This window comes from Pholcus phalangioides, unplaced genomic scaffold (assembly GCF_987345545.1).
Source record: "Pholcus phalangioides strain wild (caught in Gottingen) unplaced genomic scaffold, Ppha-v1.0 ptg000017l_1, whole genome shotgun sequence".
Lineage (NCBI taxonomy): Eukaryota > Metazoa > Arthropoda > Arachnida > Araneae > Pholcidae > Pholcus > Pholcus phalangioides.
Genome location: NW_028301610.1, coordinates 4,055,739 through 4,082,400, shown reverse-complemented (window position 1 = coordinate 4,082,400; position 26,662 = coordinate 4,055,739). Strand labels below are relative to the sequence as shown.

The 26,662-nt window shown below is 35.8% G+C and overlaps 1 protein-coding gene across 1 annotated transcript; it reads right to left on the bottom strand.

The window, feature by feature from the left end:
• On the bottom strand, positions 1-25,260 carry LOC149072124 (ras-related and estrogen-regulated growth inhibitor). The gene is made up of 5 exons (XM_089246955.1): positions 25,080-25,260; positions 17,156-17,337; positions 14,851-14,907; positions 6,916-6,995; positions 1-1,831 (listed from the first exon to the last, which is right to left on the bottom strand). Exons 2-5 carry the CDS (start codon positions 17,310-17,312, stop codon positions 1,118-1,120), a joined length of 1,008 nt encoding a protein of 335 aa, XP_089103081.1. The 5' UTR covers positions 17,313-17,337; positions 25,080-25,260; the 3' UTR covers positions 1-1,117.
• Positions 25,261-26,662: the final 1,402 nt, after the last annotated feature.

Here is a 26,662-nt window from a genome sequence, read left to right as displayed (position 1 = left end):
TATACATATCACGTCATATGTTAGTTTTCTAAGAATACTACACTAATACTTCTAACATCAAGATTGTATGTAAGAAGCAAGAATCTCAGGTTTGTTGACATAATCAGACGATCAACTTACAATTCAGGCTTGCAATTCAGCTCATGGACAAAAAAGTGAAAGATATCTAGGCCAAACTCTCGGACTGGAGCTAATAGAAGGCATGACTTACTAATGGTCCAAGGGAAAATTCTAACAAACTTTCTTATAAGCTTAGTATCAATACGTGAATGATATTAAGAATCTACACAGAAGAAAAAAATAGTCTGAGTAATATAATTTTGCACATTAAGATGTCCAATAAGAAAATACGGATCATAATTTAAGAGTTAACATGCCTACATAAACATATGTTTAATTATACTTTACGAATTTTTTACGGTTTATTTTTGACTTTGAAAGACTGAAAAAAAAGCGCTTTGAGATATATTTTGAGTGCGTGAGGTACTTTTTAATATAACGGTAAGATATTTTGCTTCACGCTGAAGCCATTGATAACATGGCAATGAAATACTAAGGATTCTAACGAAAAAAACCAAGGGGAGGGGGATTACATTTTTTTGTTCGTTTAAAACTAAGTTTGAAATGAGTGAAACTTTTAAATGAGTGAATCTTCTCGTCCGCAAAAGTTCCTGATGAAAAGATTTCTTAAAACAGTTCTTTCTTAAATTTTCTGCTGCACATTAATTCTTTAACGAAATCGTGAGTTTCCGTTAGTTTGAAAATATTCAAAGGCTGAGACAAAAAAAAGTCGCCTATCTCTCTCAATATTCAATATATTTTTGAGTCGGTACACTGTATTAAAAATGCAAGGGATAAAAATTCTTTTGTCTGCGTTTTAACAGTTCAGTTTAGGCAGAAAGAAATCAACAGAAAATATGACATGAACAAAATTTAAATTTATCTAGCTGTGACTCGCAAAAGTTGCACGTTATTCAGAGGATAGAGGATATGCATGCGTGTCATATTTTATATGAAATGCTGCATAAGATGTGTTCACACATAATAACTGTAAAATGGCATAGAGTTAGCCTGGATATCTTTAACTTCTTTTGATGACTTACCTGGGTCTGACCGCTCACTTCAAACTGCTACTTCCACGCATGCTGAAGCTCATTCTTCTAGACTTGAGCGGTGAATTGCCATTTGCGATCAGACGGACATTGGTTTTTCGAGACCGCCATCTTTCAGCATCGTGGAGGCTCCCATCTGTACAAGCCCTGGCTCTAAAAATTTCTGGCAGGGACTCGGATGGTGACTGATCCTGAGAATTCTGCGACCGCAAAGAGCATTCGCTGGTTACGCGTTGTGGGTAGCAGACAGGGTTTGAGGACCTAGTGAATAGCTCTCGAATGGTTTTGGCAAAGACGTTGGTTGAAGAATCCTGAGAACCAGACAACGACCGCTTGCCGTATTTTTGTTGAGCTAATTGCCACATCTTCCATCTTGTATGGACTTCGGCAAAGACCTTTTTAGCATCTTCGATCGATTCTCTGACGGATATCTCGTAAAATGCGACGCAACCGATATCCCGGCATCTTCTGCGGCCTTCTTCGAATGATACCATTCTGTCGCCCTCTTGATCCGCCTTGTTTGCTACGAGTATGACTGGTACATCTAATGGATGGTTTGCTTGACCATTATTGAGCAGACTCCGTTTCTTTGTGAAGATGTTGATGAAAAATTTGATCCGGATACATTCATCAAAACTGCACTTATCTGTGACGGAATACATGAGAATAAAAGCTTCAGCCCAGCGGATGTTTGACTCCAAATGTGCCCTTTCAAGCTCCTGCAGAAGAAAGGAAAGACAATGGTTTTATCAATCAGGATATCTACGCAGAAGTGACACCAAATATCGGCTAGAGAGTCGAGGAAAGACAAATGTAATCGAACAAAGTGACTGTTCCGTCAATGAAGTTTTAAAAATTCGTATCGATATTTGTAGTGACATTAATCTGAGTTGCTACCTCTGCTCTATAAATATATTTGAAAAAAAGATGCACATAACAGAAATCACATAAAAACTATCCCTATTCATTTTTACGAATCAAGTCCTAAAGAAGTGGGATTCTTTCTGATTCACCATCACGAAAGACAAACATCTTTCTGTTGTAATGGGAAAAAGGTGATCTATGACGGATGATTCCACTGATGCTTTAATGTCTTATGAAACGTGATCCGCAACTTTTTTTTTCTTGCTACACAGAATTTTTAGCATCATTTCTAAGAAATGTGGAACACGTTTGCAGCTAATGACATTCCAAATAGAATTGCAACAGAATCACGGGACATTCAGCAAGAACTTGTAGTGATTGTTTTTGATTATTATAGCTGTTGAAAAATAGAATAAACCATTTTTCTTTTAAGAAATATGGGTCTAGCAAAGATATTTCGAACTATGAATTGCAATAGTTTCTAGATGGAATGTTGAATTTTTTGTCATTAAGATTTTCAGTTTCTGTAATATCTGTATTTTTTGATTGATTATGTAAATGCCTTATCGACCTGCTCTTTCGCACTCAGTGACTTTTCTCCATTATTTCATAAGCACAATTTTCTTTCAAAAACACAGGGTTTGCATAGTTAAAGTTCCCCTGTTCTGAGTGTCTACAGCTAACTATTCAACGATAATTTTGGAAACAGTCATGGTGAAGACATGGGAACTAAATAAATGTAAAAAAATTAACCACTTGAGGCATTTTCTGATGTAAAAAATAAGCGATAAATGTTTCACAATTTTCCACCACATAAGCTGCATTTAGGGAGTGTGACAAGGGTGGCAAGCATCAGGCCGTACACTCCCGGCAATAGAAATGAAAGCCACCCAGCCGCTGTTGTCCCGTACGGGCTCTCCTCACCTGCCCCGGGTTCAAGCCGACACAAGGACCTGTAGCAGTAAGAAAACTTTGCTGAGAACTATAAAATATGAAAGTTATTTCAGTGAATCAGTAAAACTCATCCGTCTTACGGAAGGAATTCGTCGCGGGGTCACAACTAGAGAAGGGCATGCATGTTTGATGCCTTTGGCACAAACTTCATTCGTGATTTCGCACCAGGCTTCGCGGCTGGCGAGGGTGGTCCTGGTTCCCCCTTTGGGGATACTACCTTTCTTCCAAAATAGTAATTCCACACCAGAACGTCCGTACCTTGAAATAAGTGGATTTATGCATGATGGTGTTTCTCTCCACGCGTAGACAGTTATTGCGATGAAAAGTTGCTGTGTGAAGCCATTTTGTTTCAGATTAAATACAATATCATTATCCTCTACTTTCTCAATGTTTGACCAGTCACAATTCCTCATACCTCAAATCCCACGATGGTTGGCTCTGAAAATTCCGAAAGACAATAGTCTGCTGTGACAATATAACATCCTTGTTAGAAAGATAGCATATTGCACCATGTACGCAACATTTCAAAACAAGCACACCCGCTTAACTATTGAATACGCTGTTTCAAGATTTCAGATGGTAGTCATCAATGGTGATCATCGTGGTTAGCGTGTTTTTGATCTGGATACAAAACCTGGCGCTATAATATGATGGGAAGATTCAAATGAAGTAGTTGCACTCTTTAATTGTGAATTTTGAAGCTATTTTTTTTGTTTTTAATAACTTCTCATCGGATTTTTTTCAAAGGTTTTGTTCTTTTCTGATAAACAGCTATGGCTGCAGAAAGCTCAGAACTAGTTAACTTAAATTTTAGTCACACGGTAGTAACAAGGGTTTTCGTCAGAAGAGTAAAAATCATTCGACTACTGCGTAAACTGTTAAGTACGATAAATATATACCGGTAATTCTGGTTCCTCCTGAAATGCCGTTTCTCAAGATTACCATCAGAGGCACGAGTGTCCTTTGCCTCCCGGCAATGATAAATACCATGTATATAGTACCTAATTTTTGTTTATAAATATAAGGACTAATATTCTGTTATTTTTTTCATTTCCCTTGTTCAGTGCTTTTAGAGAGTCCTAAACTGCATCGATTTAGGAGAGTCAAATGTTAAAAAGCAGGAGAATAAGAAAATTAAATTTTATTACTTCCAAAAGAGTGAATTATTTTTTTACACAAACATTTTCTACTTCCAAGCTATTAAGATTTTGTTTGATGTCGTTATACGCGTCTAATTTTTAATTAGCAAGTAAAATACTAGTTGATTTTTTTTTGTTTTAATTTTCTTAAGTAGAGTAGCTAACCCAACTCTCTCTAGTGTCGTGGAGATTCTCGTTGGTTCTAGATAAAACAAACATATATGCGTTTTAATTGAAATATTTTTTTCTAATATTTGAATAGCGACTTACTATTTCTGTGTAAAATAATCAAAAACTTAAGTGTTTAAAATTACTGATCTTTTTATTTCATGATCAAAAAGAATTTTATTAACAAACTCTTCACAGATTTGTGATATGATCTATTGTATGGAGAAAATAGACGGCAGTTTTTATTCAAGAATACGTGAGTTCTATCGGAATTGTATTATGTGTCCGAAAGGTACTGCCATATTTACCTTTCAAGTCGGCAGTGAAAAAAAAAAATTAGCAAAACAAGTAAATATTTTTTATGAGTGCCATTTCAATGCTGTGGATCTGCTGTTACTCTATCACAGCTATTTTTCAAAAATATTTTTTTGTTACAAAAATCGTTTTTTCATGGTCATCCACCAAATGCACATCCACTGAAATAAATGAAGTTTTGCTCATTGGTTCCTTCTCTAGAGGGTTCTAAATAGAATGACTTCAATTATAATCACTCTGCTACTCAAAAAACATTGGAAAAATTATTAATTAGGTCTGGAAATCGATTAAAATGTTTAACTGGTCAATCAAAAATGTTTAATCGATTAATCTACAGATTAAAAGATTACCCATAACTGTCACTTAATACCCATAACTGTCACATCTGGGCGATGTCTAATCAACGTGTGTACACGCAGAAGTCATTGCATTCCCCAGAACAGACAGTGTGGTGTGGGTTCACAGGTTCGTTCAGCATAGAACCCTTTTTCTTTGAAACGTAGTGCCCAGTAAATGGGTGGAAAACGGCTACGGTGAATGCGCAGCGTTATTTGACGCTTCTGCACGAGAAGGTCATGCCATGTTTGCGTGAAAGAGATGTGCTTTCTACCGTCACGTTTATGCAAGAAGGAGCCACTAGTCACACTGCTACTCCGGTCAAGGCATTATACAGACGTTTGGGGAAGAGAAAATCATTAGCAGGCGTTGCAGGTTCCCGTGGCATCCTCGGTCTCTAGATCTGACACCGGCAGACTTCTGATTATGGGGATATTTGAAATCCCGGGTGTATCGATCCGGTCCATCCAATTTGTCGGAGCTGAAAGTTGCGATCTGCTGAGAGGTGTCGTGTATACATCCGGACCTGCTGCACTCTGCCATTGCTGGATTTGTGACTTGTCAGCAATGTGTTATCCCCTGCCCTGTGGTGGTGGCCATGTGGAACACATACTGCTATAATAAACGATTTGGAGGCATTCTGTTCGTTATCTGATTACCTTTTCTTTGACTTTTGTACGTCAGCGCCACCTATAGGCTGTTTTTGAGTTCTTCTTTTCCTGTCTTAAAAGAATTCCCGTGACCTAGCGATTCTAACCCTGCAAACCGTTTTTAATTTCAGTTATTTTTCCGGTTTTTATGAATTTTTAAATTTTCTATTGACTTTTTGCCCACCTTGTACAAGGAAACGCAGTGAAGTCACACTTAATAATAAGAAAAAAATCAAAAATAAATCTACCCCGAAAGAGGTTTTCGAAATATTTTCATTTTTATTTTTTTATGTTTAGCAGAAAGGGCGTGTACACAAAACGAGGGTTTGATATATTACTAATTCCATTGCGATTCATAAATAGGAAAAAAAAGCAACGGAAAAAGTTCAAATCGACCATTACATTAATGTATAATATATGTGTTTTCAAGTGACGGTGATTTTTCGTTTAGTTCTGTCGGGCAGTTTCGATGTGTTAACCTAAGGAAAACCGTCCCACTGTGACGAAGATGTTTCGAAAACTGATTATTTTTCAACTGCAATTCCTACTTGAACTCATTTCTTCCACTTCAAAGTAGATTTAAAGATGACTCATTTTTAGTACCAATCTTATCAAGTTAGTTTGTGTTAGCAATGAGGAAGACAGATATGTGTGGAAATGTTCTCGAGAAAATTCATTTGGCTTGAGGGTAAGAGAAATTTGGAAGGAAATCCTTTTGAGGTTCCCTCTCTTTAGTCAGAGTATATACCATAACTCACTTTGTTGAACAAATTTACATTTCGGTGTTTGAAGTAGGCGCAGCTGTACAATAGTTCAAATAAATTAATATAGTGTTTTTGATAGAATTTTCCAAGAGATTATTCGAAGAAAATAAGTGACAGTCTTATTGTGAATTATGCTATGGTATGCATAAACAAATCTTATTAGTTGATTAATTAGTACCGAGTGGGTGGTTAAATCACTGTAGACTTTTCTTTTACACAAATTTATCTAGATCACATGTTTTCAAGGTCGACATCTATTTATTTTGTATCTGAAATTTCCTTTCCCGACCATTCACGACCTCCGGCTGCCACGGTTGTTTTTCAGATTTTCACCTGACACAATTATCGACAAAACAATCGACAAACAAGTGACGATAGTTATATGACAGCTAGTGACTCATCCGGTAAAAGATGCTTTGATATCTTCTCTACTCATAGTTGTCCTCGCATGAGCATTATTAAACGATTATATTGTAAGTATTCATGTTTAAATATTAATCATCATTGTCATATAATCATACGGCGTTCAGAAGTTGCAATATATATACGCATTTTTTTTAAATACAATATAAATTTTTCATTGCGAATTAGTATGAGGTACATTCACACCTACTTTGCAATGTCCTCCACTGTCCAGGATTTGAAAGAAAACCACCTCGTTATTGACAATAGATTCATAGGTGTAAATGTCCTCTGAAAGAGGAACACACATACGTGAACTCGGTATAAACAAACACTCATGCAAACACGCGCAATATGCATATACTGATGCATAACATGGAAATACGGCCAAACCTCGTTATATGGTCATTTCTAAGAGATTTTATGAATCGGAACTTGTAAACGATGTGGTGGCTTTTGTGAAGAGGTAACATAGGGAAATTTCAGTTTGCAAAATTGACGTTGGATGCATAGCACGAATAATTAATGAAATTCATAAACTTTGATTAAATAGTGTTTAATAGTATGTGATAATGGGCAATGCATACCTAATAGACAACCATAAGACCATAAGACAAGAATAAGACAACCATAAGTATTCTTTATGGGCATTGTATAATATTTTATCATGTGTATATATTGTTTGTAATTTGTGTTAATTGCATTTTTAATTGGGTTGCTGTATTTTTGAAACATATGACAACCATATTTTTATGGGCATCTTTTTATCAGCCACCTCGTTGGGCATTTTGCCTGTTGTGGCGTTGTATTTGTATTTGTATTTGTATTTGTATAATACATAGAAAGGTAGTATATGCCACTGAAAACTGTAATCATGGCTTCATAAATATGAGACGGGGGGAGTTACTTGGGAACTATGAGTTGTGGAAAAAGATTATATTGAAGTATTTAAGAGACCGGAGGAGGGAGGGGGGGGGGGAGAGACTATAACGAGGTTTGACCGAATGCATATGCTCTATAGTTATATACTTTCTTGTGAATGTTCCATCACAAAACGACTGGTGTTTGTCTTTGATGAATCTTACCTTTTGAGCTTGTCATACTTTATGGATGTCTATGATATCGGCATCGAGGACTTTCAAACGCAATAAATAACAATAACTCACGTACGTTGAAAGCTATGCAGCTTCTCCAAAAAGCCTGAAGAGCGATTCAGCAAATTATAATTCAGGACGACTCATAAATAGAAGCTTCAAGGTCGATCTACTTCTAGACCAAGAATTTTTTTTTTTTCAAAATGGTTGTTTGTTTTATTTTAGTAACTGCTAATGTTTTATATTGCTAGACAAGCAATACATTGCTTTTGGGATATTGAGCCATCAAGAATGAAAGTTTTTCTTTTTTTGACGTTTCGTTTGCATGAGTCAAGGTTTTCGACAAAGTCGTAACTGATCTTTGCCAGTTTTCGCTAGATATCATAACCCTGAAGATGTTCGACAGTAGTGCGAACGAAACGGAATATTAAAAAACTTGCTACCATGACAGCGCAATATTTCAAAAACAATATAATATTCCTTGCTAAAGGAAAAGCTGAATCATTCTTAGATAGAATTATATAAAGTTTTTCATCATATGAAAAACTCAATTCTTTTTTTTATAGGATAAGTGAGAAATATACGATGTGAACTTTGACCTTCTCCAAACAATTCTTCACTTTTGTATGCGATCACCGAATGTTATGAACGGCTTATCGTATATTGTATTAGCCGCAAGGAAGTACAGTACAGATCAACCCGTAAAGAATTCCGGTGATATCAGGAAAGGAATAGGAGGCAATATATGTAATAGCTCTGCAACGAGAAACGCTAAAATCCACCGTCAAACTCTTGACACATAAATACACGGAATTCGCATGATAGCTAAACCTATGACGATCAAACAAACAGAGGAACAGTAACCAAATACAGGATACGAGTCATACAATATCATTATTATTACATTATTCATAGAAGGAGGGATTATTTCTCACAAATGCTATTCATGTGAGAAGGTGAACTTTAATCGATTTGTATAGTTTTTGGTGGTGAAATATGACCTTTTGTTTGGTACAGGAGTAAATGCCATTTGCAAAATAGACAGAGGCCTCTTTATTATACTTAATTTTATATCAACAAGAAGGGTTTAGCACTTTTACTGGATGGCAGTTAAGTTGCGTTCAATATACCATGCCTTATGCCCTATAGGGACAAACAGCATCTTATTTAAACAGTAAATAAGTAATACTTTAAGTCAAACTAGCTTGATTTCTGGTTCTTTGAAATGTCCGTCTGGGCAGAGAAGAAGATAAAAAAGCCACTTCATTCCCTGAACAATACTGAAGATGTTCGTCATAGATGTGACCGAAACGTCTAGCAGTTCAGTTTCCGCTAGATTACAAATGCTTAGCCAAGAGAACTATCTACTTGTAGTCTTAATACTGTCTCGATTAAAATGTGAGAAGGCTTCAGTTGAATTTCGTATCACACAAATCAGAAGCATACGCGGGAGGGAGGGGGGGGGGGCAAGCCAACAAAAAAAGAATTGTTTTAAATATTTTTGTGAAAAAAATTAAAATGTCGAAAGAAAATACATTTTAAATGGTATTTTGATAAATTTCTGTCAATGTATTTCGATGGTTAGTAACTCAAAATTGCTCTGGAAAAACTCCTTGTGCCCCTTCCCCCAAGGTCGATGCTGAGTACGCTCCTGACACAAGGATTAACGGATTACTAAGGAGTTCTTACTGTACATCGTAATATGATTAACTTAATGTTACTTCGCATTGAATATTAGAAATTTTTTCTAGTTTTCTGAAGTTGTAGAGTTTATCAGAGCCCGATAATACGATAACTTATTGTAACAGGTTTGTTTTTTTCATTTTTTTACCTCACCTATACGTTTCTTAAATTCAGAAAACCATCAGAGAATATAAGATATTCAGCTTATCACTTTCCCCCGGGGCAATTTATAGTAGTGTTTCATACGGACGTTTTCCACAATACTTGATATTATACAGTAATCATTCATAACAGTATGTGAAGGTTACCTTAGACATATCGAACATATTCTTGGTTCTTTTTATCGGCAAAAACATTCTTGAAAACATTTCTTAAAAATGAACTGACCACAACTGTGAGTTCATGGATTCATAAATTCACATATGGTATTCAAACTCAAGCTGACTGGAACAGGAAATGCATAATGTACTTCTTTGAAACTAGGTGAATATATGCATATCGATCGACAAGCACTTTCTTGCACACTAAACATACTATACACACTACATTCTTTGGTTTAAAGGGAGCAGCTTTGTCGAAAGGTCGATTACTTTTAACTTGAATGTGCAGAAAAAGGACAAAATAAAAAATTTTAAAGCAATTCTGAATGAAAGTTTGATCTTTAGCATAACTGTGCATATATACATGGTGTCCTATAAGTTGGACCTTTATCTCATCAACCGTCCGTCGTAGAGGTAGGATTCCAGTTTAAAAAATGCTCAACAGGCGTTTAAAAATTACCCTGTACCAGCTTTCAGAGTGAAAATGCAACATAAAAAATCTGAATTTTTATTGATCCCCCTGTGCCTTAAGGGGCCATTCAAGCATTACGTCAGCATCGATGGGGTAGGGGGTTTTCGATGTGCTCACTTTTGATGACAGGGGGAGGGGGGTTTGGATAATGCTTACGTCATCAACCACCCTTTATGAAGATATGAAATGGCATTGTATTCGGTGCGCAAAAAACGGAAAACTTTTCGATAGGTATTGGGCACCTGAACTAACATTCTACCTACAGATAAGTCCCCTACAGAGCCACTTTAATGATCTCTAAATGTTTCACGGATCCTTCAAGTGCTCTGGAAATGTTTCCGGGCCGTTTAAGTGCTCTGAAACTGTGCCACATGTCACTTAAGGGATCTCTAAATGTGCCACGGATCGTTTAAGTGTTCTGTAACTGTGTCGCGGGTTACTTAGGTGATCTTTGAATGTGAAAGTGATCTTTGAGGCCTACTTTAGTGATCTGAAAATGTGCCACAAGCCACTTAAATGCTCTGGAATTGTGCCACGGGTCATTTAAGCGATTTGCAAATGTGCCGCTTAGTTCATTTTTACAAAATTAGGTTTGAGGGGGCAAGCTACATCAGATAACCTTCAGGGCCATATTTGGTCTGCGTAATATGGCCTAAAAATGTATTTTCTTTCGAAATATTAATTTTTTTAAACTATATTTTGCATTAAAAAATACATTTTTTCGTCTGGGGGAGGCACACGAGCTCCCCATGCCCCCTCCCGCGTACGTTTCTGATCGCACCAATACGCGTTAGAAGGTAGGGGACAGTGATGACGAAATTTTGGCTAAAATGGCTACAAATTTGCGTACGTAATACTTGAACAGCTCCTAACGTCCATTAAGAAAGTTGCTACCTTGTCTGTCCTGATGCCAACAAAAAAATCTCATGGTTGTAAGAACAATATTCACTGAGATATTTGAATACGAAAAACGGAGGAAATCTGATAAAGAACAGCGTTAAATGCGGAAAAACTGTTTTACTCATTTATTATTCATTTTCAGGGGCCCTCGATGGATTTCATAGCGTAAGACTAAGATATATCTAGTCTGGAGTCCCATAAAAATCTGCGAATTGGTTCCCGGTTTCTTGGTTGGGTGGCCCTGGGTTTTATCCGTTGTTAAAATGAATACAAGTGAAAATGTTTCAGGCCTTCAAGGGTAGGGGATGTCCGATAAGCCTACAGGTTGGGCCCCCCACGGAAAAGTTGACAGGTTTCATTTCGGGGCCCCTGGATGAATCTCATTGATTTTTGTTGTTTAACTTTGTAAAATTTGTAAGCCGGAGAAAAAATAAAAATTGTAAAATTCGTAGCCCGAGATAAAGCCAGTCTGGGGCCCCCACTAAAAGCATGCGAATCCCGGGTAATTGGTTGGAGAACCCTGGATATTATTCGTCGGTAAAATGAATACAAATGAAAATTTTTCATGGCCCTCACAGGGGTGGATGTCCGACAAGTTTCCAGGTCGGGGGCCCCCATGTTATAGTGACAGGTTACATTTCGGGGGCCTTGGATGAATCGCATTGTTTTTTGCAAAATTCGAAACAGTGGAAGCTCGAGATAAATTCGGTCTGGGCCCCCCGCTAGAATTTGGTTACGGGTCCTTGATGGGGGCCCTGGAATTTATTTGTTGATAAAATGAATAGAAGTGAAAATTTTTCGTGGTCCAACAGGGCTCCAGTCTGAAGACCCCCATGGGGAAGTTTTCTGGGGATACTTGATGAATCACATTTGTTTTTTTGTCGCTTTATTATTGTAAAATTTGTCAGTAAGCTCGTGCTTTCACAAGTCACTTTTCATAGCACTCTGATGAAGTGGGACGAACTAAACAATATATGTTGTGAATAGAAAGGGGGGGGGGTTGGCCACCAAAGACGGCAGAGCCCCCTAGTGTGGTAATAATTTTATAATGCCGCAGTTATCAATATCGAGCTGCCTAAAACGTATATTTGAAAGCGTTTATTTTGTTATCACGCATTATGATTTTTCACCTATCAACATAGAGGTTTCCCAAAGATTTTCGATATTTACAAATACAAAGCCACAACAGGCAAAATGCCCAACGAGGTGGTTGAGAAAAAGATGTCCATAACAAATAAGGATGTCATTATATTTCTAAGATACAGCAACCCAATTACAATATAGTTATTGTATCAACTATATATTACCTGTATATATAGTTTTTTTCAGTTTTTATGATTGCATTTGTAATTGGATTTTTTTTGAAAAAAAAAACGAATAAAAAACCAATTACAAATGCAATCATAAAAACTAAAAACTATATATACAGGATAAAATATTATTCAATGCCCATAAAAATATTTATGGTTGTCTTATTCTAAAGTATGGATAGCTTCTCGATTTGCCCCAACATGTTTATCGTATTTCTTTTTAAACGTGTCAGTTGTGTTAGAATCATCACCCCCGAGGGGAAAGCTATTCCATTTCTTAACAACCTTTTCAGAGAAAAATTCCCTGCGACACCACAACTTAGAATTGTCCCTTACCAATCGATTCTTGTGTCCCCTTGTCGAAACAGTCGATTGACGATGTCTTAACAATTCATGGTCCATAGTCAATTTTCATTCCCTTGAAAATTTTGAACACTTCGATCATATCCCCGACACCTGCCTTCTTCCAATATGTAAGCATCTTTAAAAAATAAAGTCTCTCTCTCACAATTCCATCGATACCCTAATCGAGTTTATCGATAAAAAGTGAAAAAGTATGGGACCAAGGACAGTTCCTTTAGGAATTCCACTTGTGACGCCTGTCTAATCAAAGAATTCCCCGTTCGCCATAACCCGTTGTGACCTATCTTTTAATCATGATTCTGTCTGAATCAACAAGTTGTCCCCAATCCCAATTTCGTGTAAACACCTCAAGAGTTTATCATGTTGGACCCGATCGAATGCCTTCTGGAAATAACCGTAAACAACCTCTACATTTTCGCCCTTACCCAAAGCCTAGTCACGTGATAATAGAAGCAAAGGAGCTTAGTTACGCATGACTTCCCCTCTCCTGAATCTGTGCTGATTATCGGACAATACATTATTCTCGTCTATCCACTTCACCAATTGCCTTGTGATAATAATTTACAAAATTTTCAAGAGGGAGCTCGTCAAACTCACTGGACGATAATTGAATACAGCTTCTCTACTACCCTTTTTAAATATCGGAACCACATACGCAGGCTTCCAGTCCCTTGGGACAATACCCTCAGCAACATTACTCCTGTAAATCTGTGCGACTGGCTCCAACAATTCATTAGCACATTCCTTCAGGACCCTGGGATAGATATCATCTGGACCTGGTGATTTGCTTGCACATACATGTTTTGGAAGATTTAGGACCTCATCTTCCACTTTAATATCGTTGAGAATTTTATCATCCCATAACACCCAACATTGAACATCGTTTTCTCTATTAAAAACTGACGCAAAAAGTAATTGAAAGCACTATACATGCCTACAATGCTCTTTACTCTAGACTCTCCTATCGAGAGGGGGCCAACTGTCCCCTTACATCAATTTTATCCCTGAACAATGACAAGTCACAGGTCACCTCGTCTACTTTTATGCACTTTTTACTTGTTTGATTAACTCACTGAGATTTCACCGATGGAATATTCACCGACAAGAGTTGACCGTCATGCAAATCATTGAAAGGAAAATTAACCGACAAACAGACGGGATTTTCATCGAAATCCGCGTTCATCATAACATTTGCTACACTTCCTTAAATAAACTCGAATGAAATGATGCGAAGAAAAGTTCAATAGTGGCTGATTATCCACAATCAACGACCGCAATGGATTTTCCTTTCGATCTTATTGGTGAACTTATTACTCTTGGTGTTAATTATATCCTATCGATATTCTCTTAACCTCAAATTTCGTAATTTCAAAAAGCACCAGAAATTCAAAATTTCATCTAGAAACAATTTAAGGATTATCAAGACATCCAGGTACAAAAATAATGTTTTTTAATCGGATTTCCTAGAGAGAAAAATAGAGACAAAAAATTTTAAAACAGTAAAAGGTTATTGAACTGTAAATGCTTTGCAATTTAAAGAAACGGAATAAAAAAGACGTATCCTGTAGTGTGAAGAGTAGTATATTTCTTCATGTTTACTTGCTCTACTAAACTTTCAAATTCCCTGAAGGAGTAGTCTTATTTTCTTTACTCTTTCACTACGGAAACTACGTTGATAGAAAGTGTCAGGTGCAGGAAACCTTTACACGTTAGTTTCTCATACGTTAGGTAGCGTGTATATTTTTCAAGAGCGAAAACCTCTCGTGTATATTTTTTCTAAAAAAACACTTTATATTTTCTAGAAGAAGGATTTCATGAACTCACGAATCCTGAAAGATAACTGCTTGAGATGGTATCGCCTTACTTATAAGGATCTGAACATGACTTCGAAAGATTTTTTTTATAAATTCCTGCAAATCATCGCCTTCTTTCCACTACTCTAATAGAAAAGATAGATAAAGACCTTAAGCGTGAAAAATTGTATAAATTTCCGGAACCACTTACCAAGAGTAGGGTCATAGTCGCCGATGAACCTGCCCGTCAGGAAACGAACTGTCAGCGCTAAAATGGAAGAAGAGAAGAAGTAAAGCATGATGGAATTATACGGATAACGTGCGAAACATAATGTCAGTCAATTTATTTGACTCTTTTTCTTGTCAAGTGGATGGTGAAGTTGGTTGCTTCTTTTTCTAAAGATTATCTTTGAAAGCCAAAACAACTTCATTTAAAGATGATATGATGTGCCGTTATTGTTATTTTTAGGAGCATTCCCTCAACGAGAAACGATATTGTAATAAGAGGAACCATGTACTTCAAGTTTCAAGATCGATGGTTCTACACATCTAAAGTTCTGGCATCAATAACTTATCGAAGTTAATTATATACTGAAGTGCCTCTGAATTAAGGTTACCTACCTAGAAGAAGTCAGTGTGTTTGGGGGGGGGGGGGAGGCGTTACTTATAGTCTGGCTGTCGCACAACGAGATACTGCGTTAACTAGAATGGAGATATATGTTGGTGGTATTGCTTGCCAAACATCAGCTGCCGCTGCCCATAACTCATAATTCAATCAGGGTCGCCTGTGATTGGATGACGTGCACGTACCAACTTTTCTACCTTCTAGATAGCCGATTTATTACAGAAAAGTTTACGGAATGCTCCTCAAATCAGTCAGTAGCCAATAAGGAACTGTCAAAGAAGTCGTATTTCTGCTGGTACACTCAAAGTCCTTTGAGATGAATGACAGACATCAATGGATGTAAGTGATTGGCCAGCAGCTGCATGACGATATGTATTGAGAGTGGTTCGTGCAGGTACCAAACCTTGCCGAGAGAAAACACCTCAAAATATTATTAAAATGAACTATCACGAGCACGCAGTACTTTCGTCACACTTTCAGTACTTCTAGCGTGCTCTATGGGCTCTAATTGACTTTTGAAGTTACCCGACAAATTCCCTTTTCCCATCATCCGTGCATTCTCGCCACATTCTACTACCCAACCGTACACGCACCTCGTACACATTCCTTTGTGGAATTTCTACATGCCGGAATGTGTGTTCTGAGTGTACGCGTGGTATAATACCAGTGGTATTTCGTGTTCTTGATGGTGCTGCCATCTTCCTTCTATATTTTGAAGAGAAGATGATAAATGCTTCAATTCCATGTTATGTTAGAATTGTGTTGAAGATGACGTTCTAGTCACAGTAGAACGTGAAACACCCGTTCTCTAATAATTCAATTGTATGGTTCAATTGTATGCCATCTGTCAAGCACCTGTTATTGGCCGAAGTAATCTCTAAATTATATAAGTTTTACATACATATATATATATATATATATATATTCTGCTAGTCCAGTGTTTCCCAAAGTGGGCAATATCACCCCTCGGGAGCGATTGAATAGTCCAGAGGGGATAAAAGCTACGGGTATAACATTGGACCCTATGGGTTCGCTTCAGTTGGGGAGCGATGACAGAAAAAAATTCTGAAGGAGGTGGCGATGGAACAAAAAGTTTGGGAACCTATGTGTTAGTCGAAAAGAGTGGTTTCTGCGACAACCACACTACTGAATATATCTATATCCCGGAGGTGAAGGGCACCATGTCACAAAAAAAGAAATTTTACAGCAGAGGCGTTAAATTTTTTTTTTAGCATGTCTTTCTACGAAGCTCGCTTGTTTTTATAAAGTGAATATCACTGTTATTTATAGAAATGTAACTTAGTGTCCTGTACCTCTCTATGCGCAGTGTGACGAAAGTAAATTAATAGCTTTATCCAAATATTGACGAAAATGGACATAGTGTCCTTTACCTTCAGCACACAGATATTTACGGCAACAGCGCTCACACGTGTAAAGATACGAGTGAATAACACCAAGAGATTTGTATGCCGTTGCTTATTCCTAATTCTTTCGGAATTCGGTGTGCAAGAGATTATCGCAAAAAATTGAGCGTCTATCTTGGGAAAAATGCTCAAGCTAAGCAATCAAATCAGGAATTCTGTTTCTTCGGCCGAGTTACCATCTGATGAAGATATTGCACCTTCTTTTCCGTGCTGTCACCTTCTCTATTTCAATACCGGATAAATAAATGTAAGATTTTAAAATTCCGACACGCATTCAAAGAAGCACTCAAAAAGGGGGGGGGGGCAATTGGTTTGAAGCTACATCATCCCCGCTCCCGAGACGATATTTTAGGATTTTAGTGTTTTTTTACAGTAAAAAACGAATATTTCTTCCTTCAGAAGAAACCCCCCCCCCCCCGATAAAAACTTACGTATGCCTATGCGAAGAAGTATTATATAAAACTTACCAGATTTTCCAACTCCTGACTGCCCGAGGATCAACACTTTCAATGGTTTCTTAGCTGACGATACCGGCAGTTTGGAGCTTTTCTTAACCGAGCTCATAGGAACCGGAAAAGATGCCATTGCTCCTCCTTGGCACGGATCACACCGAGAAGAAAACATAGAATATGCACTTGACAGGCGAACCCTATGAAAAACAAAAACGGTTTTGAATACGAACATTTAAAAATGAAATCGTGAATATTAAAATGAAAGTAAAACGCCTATATATACAACGATAGAAAGGCTAGAAATAAGAACACACTTTACCTTTCTTGTTCTTCTGTAAGATCTTTTAGCTACATTTTAACTTGATGTACGATGTATAAAGTTATACATATATCTGTCTGCCACATGCAAGCGATGAAGGTTATAAATTGTTTCTTGAATCAGCTCTCCAAGCTGTCATTGACAAACGATTGGAATAAAGAGAGTAAGCGAGAGGTCCAGCATGAGGCAAGGGCGAATGCCTATGAATATGATGTATATTCTAAATGATTGGGGATTCGAATAGTAGAGCAAAAAAAAAGTACCGAAAAGAGAGTGCTCTCTGATCTCTATGATGAATGCTCAGTGAGAATTTCATCCTCCAGCTGTTTTGTGATGCATTTTCTTTGGTACGTCATGTATGTGTATCTAGTACTATAAAGTTACCAAAAAATACTGTCCAGGTAGCGTTTGGAAAGAAAAACTACATGGTCGTAACTTAGTGTTGTGGAAATAACGCTGATCCATGAAATAACATGATCATTTGTCACCATGCTAATGTATATGCTGATTGCAAAGCGAAATAAAAACCATGATCTTTGAAATGGGTTAAGAGTGAAACATTACTTTGAGAATCTATATGGTTAGTGAATTTGGTCCCTATATAAAGGATAAATGCCAGAAATTGAACCATAAATTCATATTTATTTTTCATAAGGAAATTTGAATTGGAAACCATATTTTGAATTTTACTGATCTTTGAGATGATAGATCAATCAAGAGAAATTAGACTAGTCATTGAGGGGAAAAATCATCACTGGTATAAATATAGGCCTATTGTATTTTTGAACTTTATCAGATTTGCGAAGACGCGAACTTCGAATATAAAAGAGATAATTCGACACAAAGCCAAATTCAAGACTTGCTAAGTTGTTTGATGTATTAGGTAGAGATGTACGTGAATTTTCAAAAATTTTAACACTTATTTTTTAACTACACAAACCACAAAAATACAAAAATTCGAAAAAAATATGTATTTGACTAATTAAAGAGCTTCAAAACTTGTACCTTCTATTCAACACGTAATATTATGTTGAATGTATGATTGAAACAAATAACGGAACAAAGGTAATTCTAGACAGAACGAAAGACATGAAAAATTTGGTCAAGGGTAAGGTGATAATAAAGATAAGCGTCTTCTCATTTGGATGTGGCGCATTCGACCAACTGTATAATTTAGTTTCGCACTCTATTTATTAAACAATAGGTTGGATGCGTGTATCTCCTTTATACACACACGACTAGAGTGTTCCCGATAACAAATATAGGCCTACTCGTAATATTTCCACAGCAATAAATCGAAAATAACTTTTGGGCTATGCTTCGATACATTCAGATCCACGTGCCAATAATTTCGGCGAATGTTCTCTGGAACTAATTGCAATTCTGTTATTAGTTCCGGGCGGAACACATGACGATGTTTATGACGTTCTATTTGATATTGTTAGAGAGGAATCTCTGAGTCCGTCCCGTAAAAACTCCAAAAACTTGCTAATTACGGTAAGAAGTACATTCAGAAAAACAAGAAATTGATTTGTTTCGACTAGTGTTCATAAAAGTGAATCAATTCATAAAAGTGAATCAAGCAAACAACTCATAACTTCATTTTCGTTTCATTCAAGTGTCTCTATGTTTCTCTGCAGTTCCATTGAATTATTCGCTCTACGGGGAATATTTGGGAATACCATTTGGAGCAAGGATGTTATTTATTTCTTAGAGAAGAACGTTGAAACATTTTCTTCATTTTCCAACGGGAAAAGCACGCAAATACACGGCTTGCCATGAAGCTCAAATCCATCATCAATCAGAACAATTTATGAGACAATGTGTGTCTTTTCTTTCCATCTTTGAGAAAATAATGTAGGTAATAAAACATTTAAATTTATTTTCATAATGAAAAAGAGCAAGATATGAGGTAGAATTCATTTTCATAGAATGGTAGTGTGAGTTGTTTTCAACTAGCTTTTGAAACTCATTTTTTGTATAATAACGAATGAAAATGTTACAACGAAATTCGAAGCAGACCTGATTCATTTTGTGAGAAACGTGAAGACATCATAATATGGTGGCTAGAAGTGGTTACAATTTACGCCCAGACATGATCCGAGCTCTCAAAGTGTATATGGTTCTTGGTTTGTTGAAATAAACAATTTCCCCACAGAAAATAATTACGGGACATCAGATTGGACAGACGCAGTGCCCCATGTCCCTCCAAAATAGCAGGGCCGACTGACTCGGTTTTTGGCATGCTTTCTACATGATATATGAGATGTCGCTCTTCTATGTTGAAAGTATCTAATGGAATGCCTTTATAGTTCAGTTCATTTACTAATGTGTTAAAGATTTTCAGATATGCAGTTATTCTGATGGTTGTGTCGAAAAGGGTGGGACCAATCATTAAGAATCCAAAGTGTGAAAATGGATGTACTGCAAAAATTTCTGAAATACGGTGGACAGGGTTCCTTCCAGTTTGGATGGAAAAGATGACCACTTCCAGCATATCATGACGTGTCTTCCAAAACGAAGTATGCTTTCTCCCCTTATCAGTTCATCATTTTTGATAAAAATTAAGATTGTCATCATCATTATAATAAAAAAATTGTTCGGTGGCTATAGTAAGACAGTTATACAGTAGAACTTCGGTTAACGAGAGTAATTCGTTCTGTCAACGTGCTTTGTAACCGAATCGTTCGTTATTTAAATCAAACTTCCCCATAGGAAATAATAGAAACTCGGATAATTCGTTCCACAATTATTCATTCACATAAAAATTACTAATAAAAACGGCGTTCATTTGATAGTACAACACAATAATGATATAATAAATAATACAATAAAATATATATAATATAATAACGCCATAAATAAACATGCAATACGATAATGTTTACAAATTAACTTGCTCTAAACGACGAAAGAGAGGACTACCGTTTAGGAAGACGCAGGGACTAAAACTTATTCTTTCTGTGACTTTTAAAAGGAACCTATACAATGGTACTTGCTTTTGCATCCGTTTTAGGATTTCTCGGTAATGGGGAATTTGCATTTTCATTGGACAGATTTATTGCTCGCACACTGCGACAGGTCTATTTGATTGGTTCTTTTCTACAAAATTTTGCACAGATTCCCACATTTTACACGTCTCTCTAATCTCATTTGAAGTGATGGATTTTTCATTTCTCTCTCCTCTTCCTCAGACGAGATTTCATCCATAAGCTATTGCTGTTGCATTCACTGGGGGTTCCATTAATTCGTATACGGACAACTCCTGGCCAAGCAAAATTTATTTAAAAACATTTACAATGCGACATCTAGTTTCGTATCGTAAACAGTCACGCTCGTACGGGTGTTCATTTTTCGAGTGAGGCACGCTGACCGGAGACTAGGGGAGAATGTTACCCACAATTCCACGGTACGTATGTGGATGAAAGCGAAAAACCATAAGCTTAGTTGGGATAACGTGAAAATAAACAAAGCACAAAATTTGCGCTCGTAATGCGAATCATAACTCGTTAATCGAATCAATTTTTTTTTCAAAATTTTTGCTAGTTGTGCGTATTGCTCGTTAAACGAAGTTCCACTGTGTATAGTTTGTGCATTAAGTCTTTATGTTTGAAAATTCGCTGTTAGTAAAGATAACCGTTAGACACAATGTAGTATGGACAAGGACTGAAACAATCCTCTAACACTAAGTTACAAAAACAAGTTTACAAATATGTGCTTTAAAACAAAGGATTCGATTTAAAAAATATTTTCGGACTCAACTGTCATTGAAGCAACCGAATTTAATTTAATAGTAACACTTAGTTCAAGTATATCTCGTTTATATCAGGGAATCAAAAACTTTTTTCAAGTTCACGGCAGGGTGTCTATAATTAAAATCGGCGTGTTCTGAGCAGTGTTCGCCAATACGGATTTAGATGCGTGATTCATGCATCAAAATGCCATTTTACTCCTCGAAATTTAGTTGAGGAGTGAAAATACTCCTTAAAATCTTAGGTAATTTTTTAATGAGTTATTTCTCTGTTTTTGAAAAACAAAAAATACCACTTTTTTGAACATAATTATCCCTTAAAAGTTTGCAGAGGAGTGAAATTACTCTTCAAAATAATGTTTTTTTGTTCTGAGCTGTCTGCAGCTTTAATTACCAATCAGAAATGAACGGATCGGGGGGGGGGGGAGACTTTTGAATCTTCTTTAATGATCACATTTAATTGATCATCTTGGTTATTTTTGAATGCTCAAAACTAAGCCTGGGAATCGATTCAAATTTTTAACTGGTTAATAAAAAAATTTAATTGATTAATCGGCCGATTAATCGAATTTTAATTAGATTGGCTTTTGATTTTTTGGCGCAAGGACCATCTAGGTCACGCTGCGCCAGAACAAATGTCCATCGAATTTTAATCGAATATTTATAAATGCCATTCATTCTCAGCAAACGTAGTGTTGGTAACTATAAGTTGACTATAATATTAATATGTTAAACGAAAAGATATTTTATTCATTTCACTCACCTATCCCCTGAACGGATGTAAGCAACTATAGAAATAGATTAAGAAATAAAGTCTACCTGTGCTTTTGAAGCTATTTAATATCGTTCTCCTTATGTCAGAAACATGAATGTTCAAATTGCTAGAACTTTTTTTTTGTTCATCGAACATAAACAAGTTCTACGAATGTTTGTTCTACCCATATTACTGCATAGAAGTTGTTCGCCTAAAATGTTTTGTAAAACATTATCTGAAACCTATTGAAACGTGTTTCAATAGGGGAATACACATTTGCGTTTCTGGCAAAATTTAGATATCAAAATAAATGATTCAAGCAGCTGATAATCCCCAAAGTGAAAATGTACACATTCAGGTCTATGGTATAAAGGGGACGATATGCTCAACATGCTTACTATACCCTGGAATTTTTTAAAGTCGACGCTTTGGATCTTGTTTTTTTTAATCAGTTATTTTAGGAATTATCACTAATTTTCGTCGTATCGATCTGTGTTCCCTCATGTCGAAAAATTTGATCAAAATATTGATTCAAATATTTTTAAATATTGCCGCTTATCTGATATGTTATGTATAAGAACATAATTTAAGACATAGAATCGGTTTAGTTAAGTAAATCAAGTAAAACTAAAAACTTTTAATAAAAATTTTAATTGATTTTTTCTCGAGTCGATTAACTCAACTAAGATTTTTAACCGCGAATAATAATTGATCGCATTGATCGAGTCGATTAATCGAACCGGCCCTACTCAAAACTGATTACCAATTTTCAGCTAACTAAGTGTAAAAATAGAGCTGGCGCCCGAAAACTTGAATTGGATCATCGAAAATTTATTATAATTATAATATGATATAAAGAAAAAATATAATTATATTCAGGTTAGAGAAATTCCATATGAAGTAAATTTTAGTTTTTAGCATAAATTTCTGAATCAAATTGATATAAAATTATGAAACACAAACTATATACACAGGGCCGAACTTGGGGGGGGGGGTGTGAAAGACGCAGTCACACCGGTCAACAAAAATTTCAGGGGCCGTAATTTTTCCAAAAAAAATCCTTTCCTTACTTAGCAGATGTTTTGCAAAATTTTGATTAAAATTTAATTTTTTTCCCATTAAACTATTATAGATTATGAAAGGATGCTTTCAGTTTAAAAAGCCCTCATAATATCATTTTTAGTGTTATTAGATATGGCAACAGTTTATATTACAAAAAGGAGTTTATGCAGAGCTGGTCGCATTCTTTACTCCCTGAAAAAAGTCTGGCCTTTCTTTCCGCCATTAATAATAGGGTTACATTATTCAAGGGAAAGAAACATTCATAGGGCATCAAACGAAAAGGGACACCACAAAAGAAATCTAGTAATTTTTTTTCCTTAAAAACCTCCCCTCTCGTTGGAGTTACCATCTGGTCTGGAGGTACCAATAGTTTGTGGCGGTACTTCGACTGTTGATGTTCCATAGTAGCCTGTAGCATCAACATCTCTAGATGACGTCTGCCTCGAAGCGAGGCAACGTCGACTGTCGTTCGAAGTGTTAAATAAATGAGTGTTAAAAAGAGGCTCGAGAACTTCTTCGAATTTTTCAGTCATATACACCACCATCTGAATCATTCTCTCATATATTCCGGAAGACGGATATACAATGTATAAATTATAAATTTTAACAATTTTTTTACCACTGAACTTCCGAAAAATAAAAAGGGGGGTAAGACGTCTCTCTCTGTTTTTTCCTCAATCTAATTAGTCACCTAGTACATTACCAACATTGGAGATATTTTGTTTCATGAATAGAGAATTCATGCATTAAAAACATTTAAGAGCACAAAAGTCCGAAAATTTAGGATATATTGGGTTCGTTGCTTGTAGTCCCGATAGTTAATTCTCTGATGAGACAATGTGTTTGCCTACTATTAAATAAATTGTATCTGAGGTTTAGGCTGATTGCAGCTAGTGTTGATAATATTCGATAATCTATACCAGGGCGTCTTTATGAATTTCGAATTTGAATATTCGAATATTGAGATTGCAATCTTAGATTTTATTTCTGGCAAGAAACTCTTGGTTTTTTGACGAGCTCATATAAAGGGAATCCCACTTACATCGTTTTCCAAAAAACTCGTCATAAAAACATTGTAGGCGGGAAAACGCTTTGAAAGGGAAATTTCGATAAGTGTTAGTGAAAGTTAGGATAACGAAAATATGTCTTGCTAAGCGAGAACACTTTCTAAGTGGAAACGTTGTATATATAAGCGGAATAAACAGTAAAAAATTTAAATTATTTTCAAATATAGTTCTAACGGGTTTCAGAATGTTTTTCTTTATTTTTGTAAATTCCAGTACTTGATTTTACTTCTATTAAATTACATTAATTAAACAAAAGCAGCGATAAAAAATTAGAAAAATGGTCAAATTCAATCATTCATTCATGGTCAAGATTCATTTATGAAATTTTATGAAATAATTTCCTTTAACTTTTGTTAATGAGTATATCAAATGATATTTTTTGCAATATATTTATTATTTTTTATATAATTATATATAATTTCATATATGGATATGAAATTATATAATATTATATAATTTATCCATATAATGACATTATACTGTATAATTTCATATACTGTATAAAATATTGATAATATATTGTGCAATTTATTTCAATATAAGGTTGAAAATATTATAAAATTTTGCATAATAAAATAATGATAATATCAGATAATTCCACGCAATATAACCACTATAATGGCATTTTTAGTTTCATACTATATCACATAATTTTATATCATATAATCGTGATAATATTATACACTTTCGCGCCATGTAATTATAATATATAATATAATTTCTCGTAATACGATCATGATAACGCAAGGAAAAATTTAGAGTGCGACAGCTTTAGGTGGAAACAAAGAAAACCGTTGTAAAATTATTGAATTTTAAAGTTGTTCGGGCGGCGAAATCATGTTTGCGCCGGGCCGCAAAAATATTAGATACGGCCCTGGATAACGTCATATAGTTTCACATGATGTAATTTTGATTTTAATTTTATCTTTATGTGATAATAATGGCAATATATTGCGAGTATTTTTATACAAAAATTGTGGACTTACTTTTCACGTGGCTTCACGCCACTGATGCGAAGAAATTCTTAACGAAGGCTAATGATATAAGAAAGTTTTCTTCTCCTTATATAGAGAACTAATTTGATCAGAGACAGGGAGAGCGAAACCGGTGACTGCCGTTTTCTGCGAACGTCTGTTCCCACAAATTTCTGGGACCCTCAACACCCAGTTGGTCCCTCTCTGTGCTGATAGTATGCGTTGACTCCCTTACATCTCGGGGAAGTTTACCTCTTTATATCACCTATGAACGGGTAACCATGGCAACCCGGAGCAAAACTCTTCTTACGCCTCCTTCTCGTCTTTTTTTCTCGTGCAAAGTCACATGTCGAAACGAACACCATTTTCATACACCAGGGGATGGACCCGATCTAAGTCCGATGAATGACTCAGTATGCAAATGATCCCTCGAGTCAGTTTAACCTGATCAATTTTCAAGCCAAAATTTATTCGTGTTTTTTTACCTGTTTTCTTAGAAAATGAATTGCAAGTTCTCTCTTTGTATGTATTTGTTCACCAACCTTTTCTCCGTAGAAAAAGAAGAAGAGATATCAAGTAACTTTCTCTTCTAGCCAAAGGGACTGTGTAAAAGAGCTCATAAAGAATAATGATGATAATAGAATAATAATAATAATAATAAAAGATATCTTTACAATTCCAGATATTCCAGGAATCGAAGGTGTTTATTACATGAAGAAGAATATGTTTACTCTACCGGTTCGTTGCGTATCAGGTACGCATATTCTACGAGGCGAAAATATGCCATGAGCAACAAAAACAAAATAATTTACGCCTGAATTTTTATCCTATTTAAAAATTTCAATTTTTATATGGGATCACATTTTCTTTCCCACTAATACTTCCATACTTACCTTGTGAACACAAATTCATTTTTTTATTAATTAACTAATTTGAAGTCTTGGTGAAAACAACATCGAATTCTTCCGTATTTTCTTTTTAAGTCTTGGAAACATTGTAATTTTTGTTGTTTCTCTTTAAATTTGGTTTTTTGATGAAAAATGATTGAAGTTCGAAGAAATTTTGTATGTTCTGGTTTCAGAGGCTTTTCTGACGTTAAGTTGAATAAGTTAAGTTTCGTTAAAATTAAAATTCCTCTTTTGTCATATGGTGGACACTTTTTTTGTCTTAGTGCGTATGTCATCTATCTTCTCTGAGAAAAGTTAGCATGTTGTCGATATGGGAAGAACTTCCATACACTGACCACGGCAGACTAGACATTTTTCGTGATTGTTTAGTGGGCTATGCACTGACTGAGATGGTTTCAAATGAATGTAACCAATGGATCCATCTTTTTCGATCTTCAGCAAAATGAGAAATTTCGACACTCTTTTAGATACGTGGCGTAATCAAACGAATCAGTAGCAAGCAGATTATTATCTTTTGACGTGAATACGTCTTTTAAATCATCTGAAGATACTGGGAGCATTCGTAAGAAGTTACATAACTAAATTCTTTAAGTTCTCGTATCTCAGAAAGTATTCAGAATATATGAGTATTTTGCATATCTGCGGGGTAGATCTTGTTAAGACAATTCCAGTGATACCACTCTGGTT